Raw genomic sequence first — 14,063 nt, 5'->3', positions numbered from 1 at the left:
TCCCCTCCCCTGTCCTCGCTCCTCCAACCTCCCCTACTCCAAGAAGCGCTGCCCCGCTCTGATCCACCGGGGCTCAAAAGCTCAAAGCCAAGGCCCCACTGCCACCTGCACAGGGCCTGGTCTAGGAGCCGGCACCAGCCGTCCCCATCCCCGGATCCAACCGGGCCCCAACAAGGGCACCTCCTCACCAGCATGAGGTTGACATTGAGAGTGAGGATCTGGCGGCTCATGTCAACGCTGTAGGCATGAGGGAAGTGCTCGCGCAGGTAGGCAAAGGCGCCTGCCGCGCACTGGAAGTGAGTGCAGGAGACCTTCATGCCCTGGGAGGGGAAGAGGCGGAGGATGGCCAGAGGCAGAGCCAGACAGCTGCCCGTGTCCACTCCCGCAGGACAGGACGCAAACTCTGGGGGTGAAGGACGCTCAGCACCCCTCCTGGGTTATGTCCTCTGTCCCACCCACTGCCCCTCCCCTCCTCACCTCCTCAGACACCCGCTTGTCCATGGCCCCCAACATGGAGTGCAGTGCCCCTGGGGAGTCAGAGAACATGGTGTCAGGGCTGGCCCGGGGCCGCTCCCCAGGCTGCCCACACCTTTGTCAAGTGTAAGGCAGAGGGGGCAGTGTTGTCACTCACAGTCAGGAAAACAGGGATCTGAAAACTGGGGCTGCTGGCCCAAGGACACACTCAGAAGTCCAGCCTGGCCCCTCAGTCTGCTGCTCTACACCAGGCAGAGGTGTGGGTGTTGGAAGGAGGAGCTCCCATCCATAGCCCCTAGCCTACAGGTCCAGTCTTGAAGCCCCAGGGGTGCCTACACAGGACTCTGGGGCTCCCCAGGCACCTCCCCTGAGCCACACTAAGGCCAAGTCATCAGGGCTAGCTGAGACCAACCAGAAGCCAAGGCAGTGCTGTCCAGTCTATGAAGACAGGTCGCTACTCCTGGCCAGAGCACACAGCAGCAACACCATGTGGCAGCCAGCCCAATGGAGCTTCTCCCCAGCAGGTGGCTGCCCACGGCCCAGAAAAGAGGTGCTGGCAGAGCTATGGGGAAGGCAGTGAAGGGGTCAGAATCCGGGGACCTTCTGTCCATGAGCACACTGCCTTTGTGACTTTCTGCTGAGCTGAGATCCTAGGTTGGCGGGCCTGGGAGGTAGGGACATGGAGAAGGGGTTAGGCAGCTCACCGAGGTTGTAGAGAATGCAGGCCTGCTCATACTTGATGTCCTCATGGGCCACAGACTTGCCAGAGAAGATCTCGGTCCTGCAGACAGGCCACCCCCATCATCTTAAGGGAAGGAGCTGGCCGGGACCTTGAGGCCAGGTGATGGGACCAGCTACCCCACTGCAGGTCAGAGGGAGGCCTGGGGAGACCACACCAAGCCACTCCCCATCCTCGGCAGCAAGGAAGGGGGCGGGAAGGAGAGTAAAGGGAAGGGACACCCCCACCATCCAAACACCCTGGGCTGCCCAGGCACCCTCCAGGCTCCCCCCAGCCCTGCCTGCCAGCTCTTACCAGGTGACAGGAACAGCGGCCTCTTGGCCCGAGCCCATGGGGACCCGACTCTGCAGGTAGTGGAGCTGGCCTAGGTACTTGCGGAGGACACTGCAGCCCTCAAAGTCCCGTGGGACACGGACCGCATTCTGGGGGGCAGATGGGAGAAGCAGGCCTGCCATCATTTGGGGTAGAGTACAGGCAGGTCTGTCTGCCCACAGATGCCCAAGAAACATACATCTGAGCTAGGAGACTGCACACTCCAAGGGATGCAAAGAAAGCCCACAGCTAAACCTGTAGTTGTTCAACACCCATCCCACCAGCCAGGGCTGGCTGGCTGGCTCAGTCCCACCTTTCTGGAAGGCAGTTTTAAAACATACATTAAAAATGTTAATGTACGATGTGTCTGGGTGGCTCAGTTAAGCATCTGACTTCAACTCGGGTCATGATCCCAGGGTTTGTGAGTTCCAGCCCCACATCAGGCTGTCTGCTGTCAGCTCGGAGCCTGCTTCAGATCCTCTGAGCCCTGCCACCCCTAGCCTCTCTCTGCCCCTCCCCGCTGCTCTCAAAAAAAATAAATACTAGGAAAAAAACATTAAAGTACTTAATGCTGACCCACAGTTCTGTATCTAAAACCTACAGTAAAAGATACCCAGTAAAGCAAATGCGTGGATGAACACACAGGGTATTTATCACAGTATTATTAACAGGGCCAAATACTGGATGCCACCAAAATTTCCATTAAAGAGGACTGTTTAAATAAATTACGTCACACCTACCCACAAAAGAGAATACTCTACAGCCACAAAGGCTGAAGACAAGAGTCTCTATTATGTTTAGATGTTTATGACATATTTATCGTTGGGGGAAAAAAAAGTAACAGATGAGCAGTATGATTTCATTTATGTAAAATTACGTAGATAATGAGAGCCAACTAGGTATATACACAAAGACAAAAGATTCTAGAAGGTTATACACCAAAATGTTACATGATTACCACTGGGTCTAAGTAATTTATCCTATTCTCTATATACATAGAGATATGTATTTAATACTCTATTTTTTATATTGAATACTTTTACTCTTTATAAAAAACAAAACTTTTCCCATTTTGGGGAAACAAAACAAAGCAGACAAAACCTGTGCTCAAAGAGAAGAGTAGACAACATACTCTCCAAGAAGCAAGTGCCCAACACAAAAAAGGGCTGGGCCGGAGGCACTGCGCATGCCCTCGCCCCCCAGCTGGGTGAACCAGCCCCCCCACCCCCGGACTCCAGGGCACAGCTGGCCAGCACCACCTGCTAGAAGAAACCCTCCAGGACACCACCCTGTGGAGCTGGGCTCCAAGACCCCTGCCTCAGAAGGGAGAGCTGGGGCCCGTCCCACTCAGCAGCTCTCCCCCGGGCCCCATCGTCCCCTCGGAGCAGGAATGTAAGCTCCCTCGTGGAGCAGCCTCCAGAGGGCGCAGAGCAAGGCGAAGGCTCACGGCCATGCTGGTAAGGTGTGACCGGTCCCTCAGGCCAGGGCCAGGGCGTCTGGAATCTAGTCACCACCCCCTCCCCATCAGAACCTCTGCTGTCATCAAATACCATGGGGACTTAATAACCTTTCCCTTTAGGCTGACGCCATTTTTCAAAGCGGGAGCCGCATCTTAAGCAGCCACCTCTTTGAAACAACAAATCCGATGTGCTAGCTACACATTTTTTAAAATACTCGATAAAGCACATACAAAAAGGTTAAAATAGAGAAGATTTGTCTTTGTACTTCCTAACACCATCTTTGGGAGACAATGGAAGCAACCCTCCCTCCAAGCCACACAACTCCACTGGCACTTTTAATCCAGCCAAGAAACGCGGCCCTCCGTGTCCCACCTGCCATGTTCTCTGTCGCCTACACACACAAGGAGGAGCCAAGCAGAACAGGAGTCAGAAAGGAAGCTCTGAAGCCGCAGCACTCCCATCACCCTCATGAGCCCCTCACCACGCCTGCCAGCTTTATGCCCTGCAGTCACAGAACTGAGAATTTCGGAGTTACAACTGGAAGGTCTTCTTAGAGGACGACTCTTCCACCCCTGCTTTTCAGGTGAGGAAACTGGGGCCAGATCGCACAAAGAGGGTTGCCTATAGCTTCCCAAATTATATCCACCCTCCATTTGAACTGCAAATCACAGAGTCATGGTAAAAGCTTAACTTCACTTATGCTGACTCTGCTTTGCATGTCTCTCTGCTTTGACACATTTTCTGTAATTCACTAGACCACTGTTAAAAAATTGCTGTAATAATTTAGTTATTTTTTAATTTTTTTTAACATGGAATTTATTGTCAAATTCATTTCCATACAACACCCAGTGCTCATCCCAACAGGTGCCCTCCTCAGTACCCCTCACCCACCCTCCCCTCCTAATTTAAACTCTTATTTTCGCTTCATGTACTGCTGAACTTGGGAGGTTTTTTGGTCTGGATTATACACAACAGTTTGTTTGCTGAAGAAACATGAATCCAGTCCAATTCTCACACTTTCTGGATAAAAAAAATCAAGTCCCGGCTAGAGGAAGTAGCTATCCTAGTCTCTGTCCTCCCAGGGCCTGGGAAGAGCCTTGGGTCCTGGGCCGGTGCTCTCCAGCCCACTGCTCTGTGCAGGCCGCCTGCCCCACACCTGAAAGAATGTGCCGCAGAAGAGGTTTCGGAGACCAGGAGGAGTGCTGCTCCCAGGGCGTGGCATGTGCACACAAAATGGTGGCAGTCCTGGGGGTTAAGATTCTCTCACTGTTTGCAAACTGTCCAAGTAAAACCTTTTTAAAAAATTTATGAGGAATATTCTGGGAAGTGGAAGAGGAGGAAGCAGCAGAAACCTGTGCCCACCAAGACAACAATGGCACTGGTGGAATCTGTCTGAGGTGACTATTTTGGAGCTCTGGAGTCTACTGAAGGCTTGTAGCTCACAGAGGAAGGCTTAGGTGGTAAATTTTGGTGAATTTTAGCTCTTGGCACAGTAGCAGCTACCCAGCCCCCAGCCCTGCACGTGTTTCTGGAGCAGCCTGCACAGTCTGTGGGAGCCAGAGTAGGCAGCAAGGATTCTGTCCTCCAAATACGGGGCATCTGTGTTCTGATCACGGACTGCTGCTTCCGATCTCAGAGGAGCAAAGGGGAAGGTGGACAAACACCTCCCTCCACTGCTGCACCTTCCCTCAGGTGGAAGTGACTTCAAAGGGGATTTAAAGCTCCAGTGCTGGGGGACCTGGGTGGCTCAGTCGGTTGAGTGCCCGACTCTTGATTTTGGCTCAGGTCGTGATCTCACGGTCTGTGAGTCTGAGCCCCATGTCAGGCTCTATGCTAGCAGCGCAGAGCCTGCTTGGGATTCTCTCTCTCCCTCCCTCCCTCTCTCTCTTTCTCTCTCTGCCCCTCCCCTGCTCACAAGCACTCTCTCTCAAAATAAACAAACATTTTTAATAAATAAAGCAACAGTACTTCTCCTTCCACTCACCCCTCCATTTGTCTTTTTTCCCTTCTGTGAGCCAGACTGACATGTGGGAGCCAGACTGACATTCGAAAGCAACCATATACACAGGGGAAATGAGAAAGTCACCATGCACATCCAGGGAAAGGCACAGGCTTAGAAGACTTGAGAAGACCTTAAGTTCAGAAACCTCAGCTAATTCTTTTTCTTTTTTTCTTTTTGATATTTATTTTTGAGAGAGAGAGAGAGAGAGAGAGACAGAGTGCAAACCAGGGTGGAGGGGGTGGGGGGAGGTTTGCAGACAGAGAGGGAGACACAGAATCCGAAGCAGGCTCCAGAATCTGAGCTGTCAGCACAGAGCCTAACGCAGAACCTGAACTCATGAACCATGAGGTCATGAGGTCATGAGCTGAAGGTGAATGCTTAAGTGACTGAGCCACCCAGGCACCCCTAAACCTCAGCTAATTCTTGACACACAGGCTACAACAAAAAACAAAAAACAAAAAGCCCAGCAAACCCCGAGGAAGGGAGAGATTCTGATTTCCAGAGTCACCGCATCATTAGGTTCAAATGTCCAGTTTTCAACAAAAAAGCACCAGGCATACAAAAAAAAAAAAAAAAAAAAAAAAAAAGGGAAAGTGTGGCCCATTCAAATGGAAAAACAAAACAAAACAAAAAACCAGAAAATGGCACCCGGATGGCTCAGTTGGTTGAGTGTCCAATTCTTGATTTCAACTCAAGATCTCACTGCTTCATGAGTTTGAGCCCCCCATTGGGGCTCTGTACTGACAGCACGGAGCCTGCTTGAGATTCTCCCTCTTTCTCTGCCCCTCCCCTGCTTGCACTTTCTCAAAATACATTAACTTAAAAAAAAAAAAAAAAAATGCTCCTGAAGAAGACTTGGTGGTAGATGTACTAGACAAATACTTTAAAACAACTATCTTAAAGATGGTCAAAGAACTGGGGCACCTGGGTGGCTCAGCTGGTTAAGCATCCGACTTTGGCTCAGATCATGATTTCATGCTTTGTGAGTTTGAGCCCCACACTGAGCTCTGTGCTGAAAGCACACAGCCTGCTTCGGATCCTCTCTCTCTCTCTCTCCCTCTCTCTCTCCCTCCCTCCCTCCCTCTCCAGTTTGTGTGCTTACTCTCTCAAAAATAAACATTAATAAAAATAGAAATAAATTTTAAAAAGAAGATGCTCAAAGAACTAAAGGAAGATGTAGAGAAGGCCAAGAAAACAATGTAAGGAAAGATGCAAATATCAACAAAGAGAAAATGTAAAAAGAAACCAAAAAAAAAAAAAAAAAAAAAAAATCTGAAGCTGCAAAGTACTATAACTACACTGAAAAATTCACCACTAGACTGAAAAGCAGATCTGCACAGGCAGACAAAAGAATCAGTGGACTTGACAATAGGACAACTGAAATTACCAAGTCTAAGGAACAGAAAGAAAAAATACTGAATAAAAGTGAACACAGTCTAAGGGACCTGTGAAGACATCTTCAAGCAGACCAACAAAAGCACTGTAGAAATCCCAGAAAAAGAAGAAAGAAAGGGACAGAGAAAACATTTGAAGAAATAATGGCCTAAAACTCCTTAGGTGAAAGACGTGAAACTTAAAAAACTCAAAGCAGGATGAACTCAAAAGACCCACACAAGACACACTGTAGTCAACTGTCAAAAGCCAAAGACACGGAGAATCTGGAAAGCAGCGAGAGAGAAGCGACTCATCACATACAGGGGATCCTCAAAGAGATTCTCAGATCTCTCACCAGGAACTCTGGAGACCAGAGGCAGTAGATCCATACATTCAAAGAACTGAAAGAAAAACGCCTGCTAAGGCGCCTGAGTGGCTCAGTCAGTTAAGCGTCCAACTCGACCTCAGCTCAGGTCTTGATCTCAGGTCTTGATCTGAGTTCAAGCCCTGCACTGGGCTCCACACTGGACATGGAGCCCTACTTTAAAAAAAGACAAAGAAAAGAAAAAAACCCTGCAAACAAAAATCCTATATCCAGCAAAACTGTCCTTCAAAACTCAGGAGACATTAGGACATTCCCAGATCAACAAAAGCTGAGCAAATTCACTGCCACCAGATCTACCCAGCAAGAACTGCTAAAACAAAAGGACACCTTATAGTAACCTGAAGCCCAAGAAATAAAGATCGCAGTAAATGTACATACGTGGGCAATTATAAAAGCTAAAATTATTTTAACAAAGATGTGTGACTCCACTTTTTGTTTTCTACATAAGAGACTAATATATTTCAAAAAAAGGAAAAAATTCAATTTATACACAGTAGTTTACCTCTTTAGTATATATAAACATAGCCATTGGGGCACCAGGGTGGCTTAGTCAGTTGAGTGTCTGACTCTTTATTTGGCTCAGGTCATGATCCCAGGGTCATGGGATCAAGTAGCACATTTGGCTCCACACTGGCTGTGGGGCCTGAGTAAGATTCTCTTTCTCTCTGCACCCTCCTACTGGTACATGCTCGTGTGCTCTCTCTCTAAAATAAAACAAGAAAAAAAAACAAAAAGCAATTATCCCTGCTTTGGGAGAAAGATACAATCTCCTACACTTTGAAATTGTAAGTAAAATTTTTATTTCAACTTTTTGTTATTCAAATAGGAAAAGTGGTTTTTAACTTCTTTGAAACAGAGTAGTGAGATATTTCACCTTTTGGACAAATTTGCTAAGAACAGTGTCACCTTCTTTAAAAGTCAGTTAAGTTCCTCTATTTCAACATAATAAAGGCCATATGTGAAAAACTCTTAACTAACATCGTATCAAACAGGTAAAAGCCTGAAAGCTCTTCCTCTATGACTAGGAATAAGACAGGCTTCCCACTTGTACAACTTCTATTTCATACTGGATTGCCAGAGCAATCAGGCAAGAAAAAGAAATAAGAGGCATCTAAATTAAAAAGGAGGAAGCAAAAATTATCTCTGTATACAGACATGATTTTATATATAGAAAGCCCTAAAGAGTTCATAAAAAGCCTGTTAGAAATAAATTCAGCAAAATTGCAGAATAAAAAAATCAGTACACAAAATTCATTTGTTTGTATATAACCACAATGGACAATTAGAAAATGAAATTTAAAAAAAATTCCATTTACGATAGCATCAAAAAGAATTACACAGAAGTAAACTTAACCAAGAACGCAAAAGACTACAAAATTTTGCCAGAAACTTTAAAATTAAAGACATAAATAAATGGGTAGATATCCATATTCATGTATTAAAAAAATTTAATACTAAGGTGGCAAACCTCCCCCAAAATGATCTACTTTTTTGGATTTTTGATCCTTAGGGATTCCGTGAAATCCTTATCCGAATCCCAATGGCATTTTTTGCAGAAAGAGAAAAATCCATTCTAAAATTCATATGGAATCTCAAGGGACTCCAAAGAGCCAAGACAATCTTGAAAAAGAAGAACAAAGCTAAAGATTTCACAATTAATTAAAAAAAACATTTTTGTAAATGTTTTATTTTTGTGTGAGAGCGCACGTGTGTGTGGGCGTGCCAGTGGGGGAGGGGCAAAGAGAAAGGGGGACAGAAGATCTGAAGTGGGCTTCCAGGCTGACAGCAGAGAGCCCGATGCGGGGCTTGAACTCATAAACCATGACATCACAACCTGAGCCAAAGTCAGACAATCAACCAACTGAGAGTCACCCCGGGGGTGCCCCTCACAACTGCTAATTTCAAAACTTATTACAAAGCTACAATAATTGAAACAATGTGATACTGGCATAAAGAGACATATACACCAATGAAAGAGAGGAAAGAACCCAGAAATAAACCCTTGCATATATGATGTTATGAGCTGAACTGTACTGCCCCCAATTGATATGTTGAAGTCCTACCCCCCTCATTATCTCAGAATGTGACTGTATTTAGAGATAAAGCCTTAAAAGAGGTAAAGTAAACTGAAATTATACAAATGGGCACTAGTCCAATAGGACTGTTGTCCTTATAGGAAGAGATTAGGACACAGACATGCACAGAAGGACAACTATGTGAAGATACAGCGAGAAAATGGCCATCCACAAGCTCAAGAGAGAGGCCTCAGAAGAAATCAGCCCTATCAACACCTTGATCTCAGACTTCCAGCATCCAGAACTGTGAGAAACTAAATTTGTTATTTAAGCCACAGTCTGTGGTACTTTATTATGCCAGCCATAGTAAACTAATACATGGGGTCACATGATTTTTGACAAGGGTGCCAAGACCGTTCAACGGGGGACAGTCTTTTGAGCAAACGGTGCTGGGAAAACTATAATCCACATGCAAAAGAATGAAGTTGGACCCTTACCTTATACCATTTACAAAAATAAACCTAAAATGGATCGAAGACCTAAATTTAAGAGCTGAAGCTATAAAACTCTTAGAAGAAACAAAGGAGAAGAAACAAAGGAAGGACATCTTTGTGACATTGGATCTGGCAATGATTTCTTGAGTAGAACTCCAAAAGCACAGGAAACAAAAAACAGATAAACAGGACTACATCAAAATGTAAAACTTCTGACTATCAAAGGACACAATCAACAGAGTGAAAAGGCAATCCATGGAATAGGAGAAAATATTGGCAAGTCATGTATCTGATAAGGAGTTAATACCCAGAATATATAAAGAACTACGACATAACAACAGAAACTCTGTTCAAAAATGGGCAAAGGACCTGAATAGACATTTCTCCAAAGCAGATACACAATACATGAAAAGATACTAAACAACACTGATCATTAGGGAAATGCAAAATCAAAACTACAATGAGATACCATCTCACATTCCTCAAGATGACTACTATAAAAAAGATGGAAAATAATGCATGCTGGCAAGGATGTGGAGAAACTGGAACCCTTGTACACTGTTGGTGGAAATATAAAGGTGCAGCTGCCGTGGAAAACAGTATGGAGGTTCCTCTAAAAATTACAAATAGAATTACCATATGAACCAGCAATTCCATTTCTGGATATATACTCAAAGAATTGAAGGCAGGGGCTCAAACAGATATTTGTACATGAGCATTACACATACAACCCATCCACACCCACGGTGGCATTATTCACAATAGGCTAAAGGTGGAGGCAACCCATGTGTCCATCAATGGATAAATGAATAAACAAAATGTGGTATGTACATACAATGAAACATTACTCAGCCTGAAAAAGGGAAATTCTGAAACATACTAAAACACAGAGGAACCTTGAGGATATTTTGCCAAGTGAAATAAGCCAGTTATAAAAAGATAAATACTATGTAAGTCCACTTATGTCAAGTAGTAAAGTAGTCAAATTCACAGAGACAGAAAGTGGAACAGTAGTTACCAGGGTGTGGGAAGCAGGAATGGGGATTTGTTGTTTAATGGGTGCAAGGTGTCAGTTTTACAAGATGAAGAGTTCTGGTTGCATGACAATGTAAACGTACTTAACAACGCTATACACTTAAAAATGGTTACGATGCACACACACAAAATGCTTAAGATGTGGGACTCATCAAAATAAAAAGCTTCTGCACAGCAAAGGAAACAATCAGCAAAAGTAAAAGGCACCTGACGGAATGGGAAAAGATATTTGCAAACGACATATGAACTAAAGGGTTAGTATCCAAAATCTGTAAAGAACTTATCAAACTCAACATCTAAGTAACAAATAATTCAGTGAAGAAATGGGCAAAACACATGAATAGACACTTCTCTAAAGAAGATATCCAGATGGCCAACTGACACATGAAAAGATGCTCAACATCACTCATCATCAGGGAAATACAAATCAAAACCACAATGAGATACCACCTCACACGTATCAAAATGGCTAACATTAACAACTCAGGCAACAACAGATGTTGGCGAGGATGCAGAGAAAGAGGATCTCTTTTGCACTGCTGATGGGAATGCAAACTGGTGCAGCCACCCTGGAACATAGTATGGAGGTTCCTCAAAAAATTAAAAATAGAACTACCCTACGGCCCAGCAATTGCACTAGGTATTTATCCAAGGGATACAGGTGTGCTGTTTCGAAAGGACACATTCACCCCCATGTTTATAGCAGCACTATCAACAATAGCCAAAGTATGGAAAGAGCCAAATGTCCATCAATAGATAAAGAAGATGTGGTGTATATATATACAATGGAGTATTACTTGGCAATCAAAAAGAATGAAATCTTGCCATTCGCAACTACATGGATGGACTAGAGAGTATTATGCTAAACGAAATTAGAGAAAGACAAATATCATATGACTTCACTCATGTGAGGACTTTATGATACAAAACAGATGAACATAAGGGAAGGGAAGCAAAAATAATATAAAAACAGGAAGGAGGACAAAAACATAAGACTCTTAAATATGGAGAACAAACAGAGGGTTGTTGGAGGGGTGATGGGAGGGGGGACGGGCTAAATGGGTAAGAGGCATTAAAGAATCTGCTCCTGAAATCATATGCTAACTAACTTGGATGTAAACTTAAAAAATAAATAAAAGTAGTTTAAAGTTCAGTTTAAAAAAAAAAAGGCAGTTGAGTAAATCTGATTTAATATTTTAGATCTAAGAAAACATGGCAGGTTTAATCCCTAAGGATTGCAGATAGCTAGGTAAAATAATAATGATAGCTAATACTCACTGAGTGCTTACTGAATACCAGACAATGGACCGATACTGGATTATCTCACCTAATCCACACAATGATAAAATGAAGTAAGGATCATCGGGAAACCCATTTTTTGGACAAAGAAACTGAGGCTAAAGGAGTTCTGAGAAATTTCTGGAAAAGGAGAGGCAGACTGGTGGCTGTCTGGACTGGGAATAGGGACAGGGAATGACCACGAATGGGCAAGAAGTTTCTTTTGGGGATATCACAAATGTTCTAAAATTAGACTGTGATGAAAGCTGCATTAACTCCATAAATTTACTAAAATTCATTGAACTGTACACTTAAATTGAGTAAATCTTATGGTATACAAATGATACCTCAATAAAGCTGTAAAAAACAATGTTTAAGATGCTAAATTTTACATTACCTGTATTTTACCACAATGAAAAAAATTTTTTAATATTTTTTAAAAGTCAGGTAAGTTCCTTGTAATAAGGTTTCTAACAAATTACAAATAATATATTTTTATATATTATCTTCCTAATCATTTTATGCACTGTTGTTAAGACATGTTTCCCCCTGGGATTTTTGTTAGAAGTCTGAAGGTCTGAAGTCTGTACTGGCTTGACTGAGCTCAGGTCTCAGAGATGTACATACATGCTGTAAAAATCATTAGCTGTTAGTATTTTCTTGTCTATCACCGGCCACATATCTAAGCAGTCATCCTTGCAATAAACCAATAGTACTCGTGACTTTTTAGTACACAAGTGACCTGGTAACTTTGGATGTATTTTCAATTAGACTACCAACATTTTTTTTATTTTTTATTTTTTTAAATTTACATCCAAATTAGTTAGCATATAGTGCAACAATGATTTCAGGAGTAGATTCCTTAGTGCCCCTTACCCACTTAGCCCATCCACCCTCCCACAACCCCTCCAGTAACCCTCAGTTTGTTCTCCATATTTATGAGTCTCTTCTGTTTTGTCCCCCTCCCTGTTTTTATATTATTTTGGTTTCCCTTCCCTTATGTTCATCTGTTGTGTCCCTTAAAGTCCTCATATGAGTGAAGTCATATGATTTTTGTCTTTCTCTGACTAATTTCACTCAGCATAATACCCTCCAGTTCCATCCACGTAGTTGCAAATGGCAAGATTTCATTCTTCTTGATTGCCGAGTAATACTCCATTGTATATACATACCACATCTTCTTTATCCACTCATCCATCGATGGACATTTGGGCTCTTTTCATACTTTGGCTATTGTTGATAGTGCTGCTATAAACATGGGGGTGAAGGTGTCCCTTCGAAACAGCACACCTATATCCCTTGGATAAATGCCTCGTAGTGCAACTGCTGGGTCACAGGGTGGTTCTATTTTTAGTTTTTGAGGAACCTCCATACTGTTTTCCAGAGTAGCTGCACCAGCTTGCATTCCCATAGACTACCAACATTCTCTATATCAGCTATTCAGAAATTAGTACTAGCAAGGACTGGTAAAATGTTAACCAAATAGAAAAATGTATGGATAGGATCTGCGATGGAGGGGCACCTGGCTGGCTCAGTCTGAGGAGACTGCAATTCTCGATCTCAGGGTCTTGAGTCTGAGTACACATTGGATGTAAAGATTACTTACAAATATATAAATAACTAAACTTAAATTGCTCAGTTGCTTTTCTCTACACCAACTCTTAACAGGTGAAAAATATATATAATAGAATGGGGAAGGACACTCAATAGCAACAACAACCAAAAAAATCTGGAAATAAACTCAACAAGATATGTGAAAAACCTACATGAAGGAAATTTTACTGAGAAGCCTGGGGAGGAAAAAAAAAAAAAAAGATACACACACATACACACACACACACACACACACACATATGTGTGTGTGTGTGTGTGTGTGTGTGTATGTGTGTGTATGTAATATATATGAAGAAATGCAGAGAAGAGCAACCTCATAAAGATATTAATTCTATCTCATCAACCTGTAAGGTGTATGAGCTCACAAAATTCCCAACACTATTCTGCAGAACTTGACAAAAAGATTCTAAGTTCATTGAGAAATACTCATTTGAGAATAGCCTTGGAAAACTTGAAAAAGAAAAGTTATCACCAGGAATTAGTCTTAGCAGATAGAAAAACTACAATAGATACAATACTTAAAATACTGTGGACCTGTCACAGGCAGATACATGGTGGAAGAGAACAGGAAATTCTGAAAAGACCTAAAGTACATATAAGAATTCAGTATAAGAGTGTTTCCAACAAGTAGAAAACATATGGAGAAAAAGTTAAAGTACAAGCTTCCCCTTACCTATCATATACTTAAATATATGTCATATAAAGACTTAAGTAAAAATCAACCAGTACACGTACTAGCAGAACATATGTAACTGCTCACAATTTTACATGGGTGACAAAGCTTTTCTGGGTGCATAGCAAAGCCAGGTAAAAGGAAGGATGGGATGGACCTTACACATTTATATATAAAATCTGAAGTGTGCACTAAAAACATAATAAAC

The 14,063-nt window shown here is 43.1% G+C and overlaps 1 protein-coding gene across 4 annotated transcripts in view; it reads right to left on the bottom strand.

The window, feature by feature from the left end:
- The window catches only part of PTPN23 (protein tyrosine phosphatase non-receptor type 23), a 34,272-nt gene that overhangs the window by 7,226 nt on the left and 12,983 nt on the right, over positions 1-14,063 (bottom strand). For all 4 annotated transcript variants that reach the window (XM_042929163.1, XM_042929164.1, XM_042929167.1 and 1 more), the window contains 4 exons: positions 1,508-1,635; positions 1,179-1,255; positions 478-527; positions 189-320 (listed from right to left, as the gene is read on the bottom strand). In XM_042929163.1, the coding sequence (XP_042785097.1) occupies positions 189-320; positions 478-527; positions 1,179-1,255; positions 1,508-1,635 (387 nt within the window). The remainder of the gene's footprint in view (positions 1-188; positions 321-477; positions 528-1,178; positions 1,256-1,507; positions 1,636-14,063) is intronic.

The sequence above is a fragment of the Panthera leo genome, chromosome A2, assembly GCF_018350215.1.
Source record: "Panthera leo isolate Ple1 chromosome A2, P.leo_Ple1_pat1.1, whole genome shotgun sequence".
In the NCBI taxonomy this organism is placed as follows: Eukaryota; Metazoa; Chordata; class Mammalia; order Carnivora; family Felidae; genus Panthera; species Panthera leo.
The sequence above is the reverse complement of the archived record's forward strand: the minus strand, read 5'-3'. Positions and strand labels throughout refer to the sequence as shown.